The 13,419-nt window shown below is 44.4% G+C and overlaps 1 protein-coding gene across 3 annotated transcripts in view; it reads left to right on the forward strand.

Moving 5' to 3' along the window:
* Positions 1 to 3,806: 3,806 nt before the first annotated feature.
* lonrf1 (LON peptidase N-terminal domain and ring finger 1) overlaps positions 3,807 to 13,419 on the forward strand; it is a 23,527-nt gene continuing 13,914 nt past the window's right edge. For all 3 annotated transcript variants that reach the window (XM_080535137.1, XM_080535139.1, XM_080535138.1), the window contains exons 1-3: positions 3,807 to 4,551; positions 12,098 to 12,213; positions 12,739 to 12,861. In XM_080535137.1, coding sequence (XP_080391263.1) covers positions 3,921 to 4,551; positions 12,098 to 12,213; positions 12,739 to 12,861 — 870 coding nt within the window. In that variant the 5' untranslated portion in view covers positions 3,807 to 3,920. The remainder of the gene's footprint in view (positions 4,552 to 12,097; positions 12,214 to 12,738; positions 12,862 to 13,419) is intronic.

A 13,419-nucleotide genomic window follows, 5' to 3' on the forward strand; every position in this document is an offset into this window, starting at 1 on the left:
TTAGAACCTTGGATCAGGGGGGTATTCCATCAACGTCGCTAAAGGAAAATCCAGGCTTTTTAAAAATATATCTCCTGAGACTTATCAAAATAAACCCAGATTATTATTTTTTTGTGAAACTTCAAGTCAACATAAGCCTGGATTTTCCTTCAGCGACGTTGATGGATTACCCCCCCTGATCAACACAGGGAAAACACTAATTCACACTACAGAGCCAAGCCAAACTGAGCTGAGCCAAGCCGAGCTAAACTGAACTGCTTACACATCCACCGTAGAGGCTGAAACAGGGCTTCAAAGGACTGTGTAGAACGACCCTATCAGATCCAGCCCTGTGTGGTCCAGCTCGGCCCTGTACTGCGTAAAGAAGGCCCTAACTGGGATCCTCAGGATGGTCCTGTATTGAGTAAAGGCCCTAACTGGGATCCTCAGGGTGGTCCTGTACTGGGTAAAGGCCCTAACTGGGATCCTCAGGATGGTCATGTACTGAGTAAAGAAGGCCTTAACTGGGATCCTCAGGATGGTCATGTACTGAGTAAAGGCCCTAACTGGGATCCTCAGGATGGTCCTGTACTGAGTAAAGAAGGCCCTAACTGGGATCCTCAGGATGGTCCTGTACTGGGTAAAGGCCCTAACTGGGATCCTCAGCATGGTCATGTACTGAGTAAAGGCCCTAACTGGGATCCTCAGCATGGTCATGTACTGGGTAAAGGCCCTAACTGGGATCTTCAGCATGGTCATGTACTGGGTAAAGGCCCTAACTGGGATCCTCAGGATGGTCCTGTGCTGAGTAAAGGCCCTAACTGGGATCCTCAGGATGGTCATGTACTGAGTAAAGGCCCTAACTGGGATCCTCAGGGTGGTCATGTACTGGGTAAAGGCCCTAACTGGGATCCTCAGCATGGTCCTGTACTGAGTAAAGGCCCTAACTGGGATCCTCAGAATGGTCCTGTACTGAGTAAAGGCCCTAACTGGGATCCTCAGGGTGGTCATGTACTGGGTAAAGGCCCTAACTGGGATCCTCAGGGTGGTCCTGTACTGAGTAAAGGCCCTAACTGGGATCCTCAGGATGGTCCTGTACTGAGTAAAGAAGGCCCTAACTGGGATCCTCAGGATGGCCCGATCAGCTGTACAATACATCGTGGTGCTTCCTTCTCTTCCCCCCTCCCTCTCTTCCTGTCAGTCTGCTTATGTAGACACACAACAAACCTCCAGGAGGCTAAACGCTAACAAATGCTAACAAACCTCATACATCATCAACTGCAGAATGTCAACATAAACGGAAACACGTCGCCCCAAAGTCAACAAAGTTTGCTAGCTAGATATTTACAGTATATGAAGTTTACCTGTATACTTAATTTAATCTGGTATTCACAGTTACTTAGCAACCGCTTCGACTCTCTGTTGGCAATCAACTGCAGTCGCTGCCGGTCTCCGAGGGTGACGAGTGTTTACACGTTTACTTTTTGCAGTTTGACCTCCATGGCGTGTTCACAGTCCTTTGTGTGCTCTGCGTCAGAGGACGTCACGTGGCCCGAGGAGAGGCACTCGAGTCGAGACACAGATAGTTTTCATTATTTCTCTATTTGATGTTCCACTGTGACGTGGCTGTTTCTCTTTGTTCATTATTTCTCATTTTCCTCTAGTCTCACCTGAACCAACCTGGTCAGAAAGGTCCCTCCTTATCTCCCTCCTTCTTTCATTCCTTCCCTCCCTCCCTCCCTTCATCCCCAGCAGAGCTTTGTACAGCAGCACCAACCCATGGCATCTGTGTGTAACATGTATTCTCCTGCACAATAAATTATTTTCTAAAGAACTAAAACTTTGACAACCTCTAATATTGTGTGTGTAGATAAGAACCACCCTGTTGAGTGTGTCGGCAGCAGTGCGTATTGTACGCAAGACGCTGTTTAGAGTGTTCTTTATTGACAGCTGTTATTCCATATAGAACAGGGGGGTATTCCATCAATGTCACTAAAGGAAAATCCAGGCTTATTTTTGATCAAGTAAAAATAACCCTGGATTTTCCTTTGGTGTAATTGGTGTTATTCCATATAAACCATGTTTTCTCCTCCCTGATACAGTGGTGTTGCGTAGCAAATGCAGAGTTGGAGCAAGATGACCGTTGTCAAGGACAACAACAAAAATGGCATTACTGTAGAACACTTAACACTTACAGTAATATATATATATATATATATATATATATATATATATATGTATATGTATGTATATAATAGTCTAAAACACCCAATATGACTTGATACATTTATCAACTCTATAGTAAACAGTTGAATGACGCTACACAATTTGATAGACATGATTTCATTTTATTTATTAGACAATTTTATTTTCTGTACAGTTTCTCTACTGTAAATATATATTTTTAAATGAATACATCTTCCTTCTTCTAGCATTATGGCTACCAATGGCCCCTGGCCCTAGCATAGATTACTTTTTCTTAGACTGACTGATAGATGATTAACTTACTTAGACAAATGTATGTTGTTGTAAGTCGCTTTGGATAAAGGTGTCTGCTAAATGCTATTATGCTCTAATTTGGTCTATGACAACCATGCTGTTCACTTATGTATTGTATGCACACCTCAAGTGTAAATCCCCAGTGTTCAGAATCACATGTGTGTGCATGTGCGTGGTAGACTGCCAGGTATTCCTCCTATTCTGTCTGCAAGGCTCCTTCATTCCCAGCTGGTTTAGTATGCCAGCAGCACTGTACAACATGTTGAAATGTCAGTTCTGTGTCTGGACTATTGTCCATCATCAGAGGAGAGGCCATCGATGGATATGTACATATCAATAAGTAGGTGGGGATGTGGGAGGTAGTGTCATGAGTGTTCTGTATTGTTATATAATGCAGCATTTGATCTCAGCTGGTAAAGTCTGTCATTCACCTCTGCCTCCTCTCAGTGTGGGGAGAGAGAGAGAGAGAGAGAGAGAGAGAGAGAGAGAGAGAGAGAGAGAGAGAGAGAGAGAGCTTCTGCATGTCTCAGACCTGGGTTCAAACTGTATATTTATCCATGTAAAAAAAAAAAAAGTATTAGCAATGCATATTGACTTCTGAGACTTCAGCAAACATCCCCGAGGGCGTTTGGTTTTGTAATATGCAAATGATCTGGGGCCTATTTTGTAACTGCGATTACAGAGCTGTGTCTCCTACCCAAGTATAGGCTTACCAGCCATTATAAGGCTTATTATGGTGTACATTGTCTCCATCCAGGTGGGAGTAATTGAAAGGTGTCAGATCATGTATGATTTACTTGTGGAATCTGATAAGAGTAATGGGTTGCTGTGACATCTGTGTTTTAAGTCATTCAGGTCATTTTGGCCATTCATCTATATTTTAAGTCATTTAGGTGATTGTACAGGCTTACGGCCCATTGAGACAGAGGGGATCTTGCGCTAAACTAGAACAGGAGGTATAGCCTCTCATGTCTGCATCGCTATTTATTTCTCAGGGACTGCAGTTAAGTGTCATTCATAGCATTCCATGCATTTCTCTAAACATCCCACACACCTATGCGGAACGTAGGAATGCACGGGACCGTCCTGCACTTACTGTGCAAAATATTCTCCAGGAATTAGTAAATAATTCGGCTTATGTTATTCTTTTATTTTATTTTATTAACAGTCGTTCACCTTTAGATCGCAGCGGGCCATGTGGCTCTCTCCAGTAGTTATGAAACTTCCAAAGGCATGTTTTGTAATCGAAACGCCCCGACCAATCACAGCACGACTCTGCCGTTCCACGTGATGGCTTTTTTTGTTATGTAACAACTGAGTGTCGGAACACCGTTTGATTCCGCGAGCGACACTTTCTACAAAGATGTGTCAACAAATTCCTAGAGTACAATAATATAAAAAATAGCGGGGGCATTGTTGCATATGCTCATATAGCCACGATCATGTCGCTACAACGCCCCGATCCGGAGGAAGCAGCGATCTTCTTTCTCGAGCCCGGTTTAGACGGGGACAATGTGGACCATCATAGACTTATTCTACAGAGAGCCGACGCTTTGGCATCCGATAACCGTCTCAAAGAAGCGGTGGATGTCTTCTCCATGGCCTTTAGATGCGGTGCTGTTCACCCCCAGCAGCTGAGCACTTTAGTGGATTGCATTTTGCGCAACTTCAAGAGAAAAGCAGCAGGAGGAGAAGTGGAGAGGCATTCATCGGAACTGACGAAAGCTGCTCCGGACAGCGCCCGGGAATCGGACCTCTTCGACTGCCCGGGGTGTCACCGGTTCCTGGGCGATCACCCGGTGACCCTCGGGTGTGGACATTCGTACTGTAGGAGATGTTTACGACACGAGCTCCTCTCCAAATGCAAGCTGTGCAGCGAGCCGGTGGCGGTGGTGTCAGCCCCCCGACCCCCCGCCGGGGAACCCAGGCTCAACGTGATCCTGGGCGGACTTTTAGAGAAGTGGTTCTCAGACGAGCTGAGCAGATCTAAAGATGTTAGCCGAATTGAAGACCTGTCGAAAAGAGAACATTTCGAGGAGGCTGTGTCACTGGCGACGGACGTGGTGCGTAACGGTGAGTGTGGGACATCTGTGCGGTGCTTGGGCACTATTGCGCATAAATGGGGAAAGCGCTCTCAAAGCTCTCCAATGTCACGGAGTTATTTTTGCACGATTATTATGATGTCCTGTAGGCTCATCTTTAAAGGTGTCGTCTAGTTTATCATCACTGGGAGAGGAGGAGGAGGAGAGGGAGTTGGAGTTCCACTGACCAACATTCTGGTACCCGATCTTCGTGTGTTAGTCCTATGTTCCTCCTCCTCCTCCTCCTCCTCCTCCTCCTCCTCCTCCTCCTCCTCCTCCTCCTCCTCCTCCGAGTCATGTGTAAGCCATGTCCCAGTGATGGCTCTGTCATGTAACAACTTCTATATGTAACCCACGTGCGATCCTATATTAGGAGATTTCGTAATGTTTCACCGGGAGCATGCGCGTTATCGCCGCGTTGTGTAATGCAGGTCGTGACACCGCTGGCAGGTTTTGTAACCGCTCAACCGGCGACGGGACGGGACACCGTGGGACTACAGTACAGGCCAAAAGTTTGGACACACCTTCTCATTCAATGCGTTTCCTTTATTTTCATGACTATTTACATTGTAGATTCTCACTGAAGGCATCAAAACTATGAATGAACACATGTGGAATGATGTACTTAACAAAAAAGTGTGACATAACTCTAAATATGTCTTATATTTTAGATTCCTCAAAGTTGCCACCCTTTGCTTTTTTGTTGTTAATAAAATAAAAAAATGTTGTTGTTAATAAAATATATAATAATAATATTATATATATATAATAACATATTATTATTAACACATATTATATTTAATATTGTTATTATATATTTTATTAACAACAAAAAAGCAAAGGGTGGCTACTTTGAGGAATCTAAAATATAAGACATATTTAGAGTTATTTCACACTTTATTGTTAAATACATAATTCCTATGTGTTCATTCATAGTTTTGATGCCTTCAGTGAGGATCTACAATGTACCAAATAGTCATGAAAATAAAGGAAACGCATTGAATGAGAAGGTGTGTCCAAACTTTTGGCCTGTACTGTATTTCTGATAAAGTTTGTGGTCCTCTCTCCTATACACCCAGTCACATTGTTGTGGCTCTCTCAAGGAGCACCGGGTCGAGGCTTGGCCTACAGAACTAGTGGGTCCAGTCAGAGTTTATGATCATGATGCACAGGATACAGGTTGTCCTTAGAACCAACCTGAACCTTCGGGCACAGAGCCTTCAGAGTGGCAGCTGCACCTACCCTGGACTTCTCCTTTGACCCCTAGCTTAGTTATGTCACCGTCTCTGTGTTTTCTGTTTTGTCTGTCTGACTGTATTTCTGTAAAATGTGTAAAGCGTCCTTGGGTTCCTTGAAAGGTGCTATATAAAACCAAGATATTATTATTATTATTATTATTATTATTATTATTATTATTAGCTTGCAGACTTCCTCTCAACCGTGCAATTATATCAGATCATTAATAATAAATGATCTGATTTCATTGCTGATATCATTGCACAGTGTGTGTGTGTGTGTGTGTGTGCGTGTCTGTGTGCGTGCATGCACGCCTAACAAGCAGACCTGTATCTAGTTATTATCAGTAGTGATAACACACCCGTGTGTGTTATGTCTACGTGTGTGTGTTATCACTACTGCTGATAATAACTAGATTTCCTGCCTACACGGATTCGCACCTTGCATAAACCACCTCCTTTCTCATACAAGTTAGAGGCCTGGTATCCGCTCAAATTATGATGAGAGTTTTCAATATTTTTGTTGTTGTTGAAGTATTTCACACAGAGAACGTTCATCTAATGATGCTGAGTCACACCCTATGATATTCTGACATTGTGTAGCTATGTTAACGCAGGAATATTGACAGCTGCGAGACCCCGTTGGCTGAATTGATCTTGGGATGTTAGAATTCACAGAACGAACACGCCTATTCTCATCAAACACCCTGAAGACCAATGTGTCCATTGTATGTATCCTAATGCTATGCCCCAGACAGAGCAGATTACATCACACGGGGCATCATGCCACAGAAGAGATCTAGAACACTGGTGCCACTGTGACGTCATAGTCACTGGCTCTCAGACATTCCGCGCCCTGAAGCATGTATGGCTGATGATGTACTGTCTGTCTACACATCACATTTTTGGATGAACATAATATGTTATTATGCAGAAACCAATATTATTGGTTTCACCATTTAGAAATTACACCACTATTTTTATGCATAGTCCCCCTATTTCAGGTACCCAAAGGTAATAGGACAGATCAATGAAGTGTCCAAATGAAGCATTCATCTTTAGTATTTTGTGGACAATCCTTTGCATGCAAAAACTGCCTTAAGTCTGCAGCCCATTGACCCCACCAGACACTGGGTATCATCTCTGGTGATGCTCTGCCAGCCCTGTACTGTCTGCAGGCATCTTCAGTACTTTGCCTAAAATCTAATCATCAGCAAATGAAATACATAATCAATTGGATTTAAACATTTTGACATTTAGCAGGCGCCGTTATCCAAAGCAAACAACAAATGCATTTGTCTAAGTAAGTGAATCATCTATCCATCAGTCATCACAAGAAAAGTAATCTCTGCTCGGGCCAGGGGCCATTGGCAGTCAAAATGCTAGAAGAAGGATTTTGTTGTTAGTTTGTTTGTTAATACATTAGAGAATACCCCCCCCCCCTCCCCCAAACATCAACCTGTTTTCCTTCTTTCTCTAGCACTGTGACTGCTGATGGCACTTGTTGTTATCGAAGGTTTTACTTACGATGACTCATGCATTGTTGATTGACTCACTTTAGACAAATGTACTCACTGTAAGTCATTTTGGATAAAAGCATCTGCTAAATGACCTACATGCAGATACAAGTCAATGTACTTGGATCCTGCTGTGTTTGAATTCTCTATTAGCAGCCCCATTAGCTGACACCCTAGCGCACAGAGCTACAAACACATAACAAACAGCTAGGCCTACATCAAGACATAATGGGCCGGTTTCACAGTCAAGGCTTTAGCTTAGTCCAGGATTAAATCACACTTGCGATGGAAAAATCTCCATTGAGGATGCTTTTTAGTCTAGGATTAGTTTTAATCTGCGTCCGTGAAACCAGCCCATTAACAGCTGACCGCCCGGTAGACTAGACATTAGCCAATTAGCGCGTAGGTGTGACGTCGTGATGTGGCCAGTACGCACGGCTAGACTCCACAGTTTGTCGGATCCGTAGACCTGTCAATCCTCTCTCCTCTGCCTCGGGCCCCGTTCCAATACTGTCTGTCTGTTCTGGGGACTCGGGCCTTGTTCCAATACTGTCTCGTCTGTTCTAGGGCCTCGGGCCTTGTTCCAATACTGTCTCGTCTGTTCTAGGGCCTCGGGCCTTGTTCCAATACTGTCTCGTCTGTTCTAGGGCCTCGGGCCTTGTTCCAATACTGTCTCGTCTGTTCTGGGGACTCGGGCCTTGTTCCAATACTGTCTCGTCTGTTCTAGGGCCTCGGGCCTTGTTCCAATACTGTCTCGTCTGTTCTAGGGACTCGGGCCTTGTTCCAATACTGTCTCGTCTGTTCTAGGGCCTCGGGCCTTGTTCCAATACTGTCTCGTCTGTTCTAGGGACTCAGGCCCCGTTCCAATACTGTCTCGTCTGTTTTAGGGACTCAGGCCTTGTTCCAATACTGTCTCCTCTGTTCTAGGGACTCGGGCCCCGTTCCAATACTCGGGCCCTGTTCCAAAATGCATCCTCCCTCCCTCGAGGAAAGCACTGCTCTGATTGGATTGGTCAAAGCAAGGTTGTCACGGCACCACTTCCACCAGTAACGTGATATTACATCAGTGCTTCCTTCAAGATAGAATTTTAATCCAGACATAATCCTTCTCTAGACCGTGGCTGGTGAAGGCTGCAGGTTTTTAATCCAGACGGAACCTCAGCCCTGACCTCTGGACGAAGGCTGCTTGACTTCCTTGACCTTTGACCTGGGCCCTTTAAGCTCTTAGTAGAGCAAAGGGCCTCAACAGTGCATCTCTGTCTCGATTAACGATGATGCTAATAATTTAAGATTGAGTTAATGGCAGTTCATTCTGCATTCTGTTGGTTGACTCTCATACATGGCTGTTTGGTCACGTCACTGCTTCAACCATTACATGTAGGCATATGTATAATCCACTGATCTCCTTTATTCTCCTTTGTCACAACCCTAGCTGAAGGAGAAGAGACAGTGACTTAGGCAATAGGGTTGGGCCGTATCCAATTTTTATATACCGTTAAACTGTCCCCAGATTTAACCGTGGTATCTGGTATTACCGCAGGATTAAAAATCACATTGCTTTGAGGGAGCCGGCAATTTCAAATGATGAATCTAGTCGCTGCTATACCGTTTCCTGGTGGCTGACTGCAGCGCACTTCATTGTTTTTCCATCTTATGTTACATTCACATTTTAACCTGTTTTTATTTGTTTACAATAATTCTGAGATGGCCATGTACATTTTTAATATTTCGCCTGTCACTTAGTTATGTTTTTGTCCCACTCAAATTGTAGTAAATCCAGGCACTCTTTTCAATAGACTGAAATTAATCTAAAAATAAGCAAGGATGCAGATAGAGACTTCTGGTCGTTTAGAATAAATGAACACAGGAAACACTGAGCTTAACCGAGATACCAGTTTATTACAAACTTCACAGATTGCAACAAACAAGTTGAAAGGCACAATCACACATATATATATATATATAGGGAGACGCTCTTTCTATGCCGTCATTCCTGTTTTTAGATTATTATGATCATCCCAACACACTCCTGGTGTCTGTCTGTGCATGAATTCACTCAAAGAGACACATCTTGGCACATGTAAGAGGGCAGGGTGACATCTTAGTCTAAATAAGCCGTTCTCACAGGAGACAACTAGCCTGCCAGATGGCCTTGGGTGGCCCCCAATGACCACATCCGTACGTAATGTCTTTCAGCAGTTGGCTTGACAGGAGAGATCAGCATAGAAAGAGTTATACAGACTACAGAGGTGGTTCTGTTCACCCTCCCCAGAACCTACTCAGTTTCTCCCGACAGTAATATAGACATACACAAACTTATTAAAGCGTGAAGCAGTGTAGGGACATAACAACATCTTTACCCAATAGTTCTGCTTCTTAACCACAGTGGTGGCAGGACACAAGGCGGAGGCGGATATGGTTATTGATTACTCCCAGATACAGGTCCTTGAGAAATCGAAGGCCGCACTTTGCAGAACACTGCTTCTGGCTTCGCATCATTTCCCTGTTCACATGATACTCGTGTATTTGCCCAGGAACAGTGTGACATTTTTAGTCTGGGAATGAGTAGCATCACATACACAGTTCATTAATCTCCGAGACCACCAGTGATAGGCGTGCGTACGTGCTGAGTTACTTCATGACGGAGTTACTGAGCTACAGTACAGCATTGTCACGTGGATCGCAGGCCTCCTGCATGTGCTGTTCAGATTGTGCGTATCTCATGAGATCCTATGAAGGCCTTACTCACTCCTCTGTAAGGGTCAGCTGCTGTGCCTCTGAACTTATGTATATGTATCAATTGCCATCAGTATCCATATCACTCATGCATGCTTTAACATAGGTTTACCATACGTTCCACATGACAACACCGTACCTCAGTGAATATATATTGAGTATTAAGCAATGTTAATAGCATATATATGTTTTCCAAGTTCCCACACACCTCCTTCATGCAAATCTTTCACACAGCCTCGTCAAGATTAGCTGGCTCTCCCTTGTTATTCAATCAGAACCCGAAATGCTTCCAAATTGCAGCAGCAGCTGCTTTTTTTTAGGGACCAATATTGCTTGCGCTCTCCATCTGTTTTTCCAATTCTCCCTTCTGGTGAGGAGCTGTCACGTAACACGCGATTATGATAGATAGATTACGATTCTAAATAGTTAGGCTAATCTTTTTTGACAGGTTATTTTATTTTTTACAAAACAATTACATTGTTTACAAAACGTTCTGTCATCACTTTCATAGCATCTGCAGACAGTGGTGCTGGACAAACACTCTTAAGGCGTTTATTATACAGTATGCGGCCATTGCGCACCAGAATCTTTTTTATGACGGTATTTACGGTATAGAAATGGACACCGTTGCTATTTTCAAAAACCGTGGTATACGGTATTACGCTATTACCCTATTAGGCAATGTGTTTTGGCCTTGTGCTGGATGGGGGTAGATCACTTAATATAGTCCTGGCGGGGGTTATTATGTGTTTGGTGTCAGTTTGACACCATGCATGACTGGGTACAAAATGGATCCTTCAAGGTTTGATGAAGAGGATAGGTGTGGGCCTCTGGTCGTCTATGAACGCACCTCTTCTTAAGTACACTATTAACATTATATTTACATTTGACATTTTTGCCATTTAGCAGACGCCTTTATAAAAAAGTGACACATTTACGACAGCAAAAAAAAAATATTATTATTTACAGTAGAGAAACTGTACAGAGGGGATGAAGAGGTCTCAGGAGGGACAGTAAGGTCTAGCCAGAAGAGATGTGTCTTCATCTCTTGTTCATTAACAAAAGATAAAGTTCTAGTTAGGAGAAAGGGGTTTTCACATGTAACCGCTGGGGAACCCTTTCAGTGCGGAACCCTTTCCACAGGAAGTTCTTAACAGAATTCTAAACGGGTGTTCTAAACCGAACCTAAATGGTTCTTCAAAAGGATACCCATACATGGAACCCTATATTTCCTAAGAGTGTAGAAGATCAGATAACTGACTCACGTCCTACGAGGCAGGAAGCAGGTGGTTATGACGTAGAAGGTAGACATGCTGATTGTGTAATGTCAGTATCAGTGTCCCTCTCAGTCACCGTTTATATAGCCTGCTGTCTATGTGTGTATGTGTGTCTCTCAAAAAACATTTACAGGAGGCTGCAATCCGTAACTGGACCCTCTAAATCAAAAATCTGATTAAAAGACCCGAACTACCCACTGTACATACTTTGTGTTTTGTCCCCCGCCCCCACCTGTGGTGTATGTCCCCACCTGTCCTACCCGCTGTACATACCTTATGTTTTGTTGTATTGTTCTTCCCATGATGGATGTATGTTTATCTTGTAGATAGTACTAGTTATTTGTCTGTATTATCTTGTAGATAGTACTAGTTTTTTTTTGTCTGTCTTACATGTAACGATGAATTGAGAATCAAGGACCCCAATTGAAATAAGCCAGTGGCTTTCTTGGGTTTTTATCCTGTTAGTTGACCTTGTATGTAATATGTACTTTCATGTACCTACTTCTGCAAATCTTCTAATAAAGTTTTCAATCAATCAATCAATCAGTCTGTCTGTGTCTGTGACTCTCTCTCTGTCTCTCACAAAGTGTGTGTGTGTGTGTGTGTGTGTGTGTGTGTGTTTATGTGTGTGTGTATGTATGTGAGAGAGAGAGTGAAAGAATTGGCCATCATAATCAGTCAATCATTGGAGACATTAAAGTCTATATGTCATTATATGAAGTCTCACCCCCTCTCCCCCCCTCTCCGCCCCTCTCCCCCCTCTCCCCCTCCAGACCCAGGGGATGTGGTGGTGCGGTGGGCTCGGGCCACGGCCTACACAGGCCTACGGCAGTACCAATTGGCCCTGGAGGATGTAGAATTCTGTTTAAGCTCTGCTCACTCTGCGGAGGTAGGTCACTGGACTAATGACAGGACAGGCTGTACCAAAATGTGTTTAATAACCATGACCATCTTTAGAAACCATGACCATGTTTAGTAACCATGGCCATGTTTAGGTTTAGAAACCATGACCATGTTTAGAAACCATGACCATTTTTAGAAACCATAACCATGTTTTGAAACCATCACCATTTAGAAATGGGGATATTCAATATTCACCTATATAAAATATTATTTGACTCTCTCTTTGTCTCTCTCTCTCCCCCCTTCTTCCTCTCCCTCTCCTTCTCCCTCCCCCCCTCTCCTTCTCCCTCCCCCCCTCTCCTTCTCCCTCTCCCTCCCTCCCTCCCCCTCTCCCTCCCTCCCTCCCCCCCTCTCCTTCTCCCTCTCCCTCTCCTTCTCCCTCTCCCTCCCTCCCTCCCCCTCTCCCTCCCTCCCTCCCCCCTCTCCTTCTCCCTCTCCCTCCCTCCCCCCCTCTCTCCTTCTCCCTCTCCTTCTCCCTCTCCTTCTCTCCCCCCCCCCCCCCCTCTCCCAGGGGTACTACATGAAGGGGAAGGTGCTACAGGAGATGGGTCAGGTGGACGAGAGTCTGCAGGTGTTCCTCCAGTGTCTGTCCCTCGACGACGACTTCCCCCTGGCCAAACGACAGGTCCAACTGGTGAGAGAGAGAGAGAGAGAGAGAGAGAGAGAGTGATAGAAAGAGGGAGGGAGGGAGTGATAGAAAGAGGGAGGGAGTGATAGAAAGAGGGATGAGGGAGGGAGGGAGATCCTGGTTATACATCCGCCATAGTTGCTGATACAGTGCTTGGAAGGACAATATCAAAGTGCATGATTACAAGACAGCACAGTATGGTGCAGCATGGCCCCGTACTGTGTGAAGCCTCTTATCTCAGTTCTACCCTGCTGTCTGCTCTGCTCTGATGTGCTCATTAGCCTAGCCTAGTCTACCATCCTAGCCTCTATTAGTCTAGCCTAGTATACCATCCTAGCCTCTATTAGCCTAGCCTAGTCTACCATCCTAGCCTCTATTAGCCTAGCCTAGTCTACCATCCTAGCCTCTATTAGCCTAGCCTAGTCTACCATCCTAGCCTCTATTAGCCTAGCCGAGTCTACCATCCTAGCCTCTATTAGCCTAGCCTAGTCTACCATCCTAGCCTCTATTAGCCTAGCCAAGTCTACCATCCTAGCCTCTATTAGTCGAGTAGCCTCTAGCTGC

This window comes from Nansenia antarctica (assembly GCF_963989245.1).
Source record: "Nansenia antarctica genome assembly, chromosome: 6".
In the NCBI taxonomy this organism is placed as follows: domain Eukaryota; kingdom Metazoa; phylum Chordata; class Actinopteri; order Argentiniformes; family Microstomatidae; genus Nansenia; species Nansenia antarctica.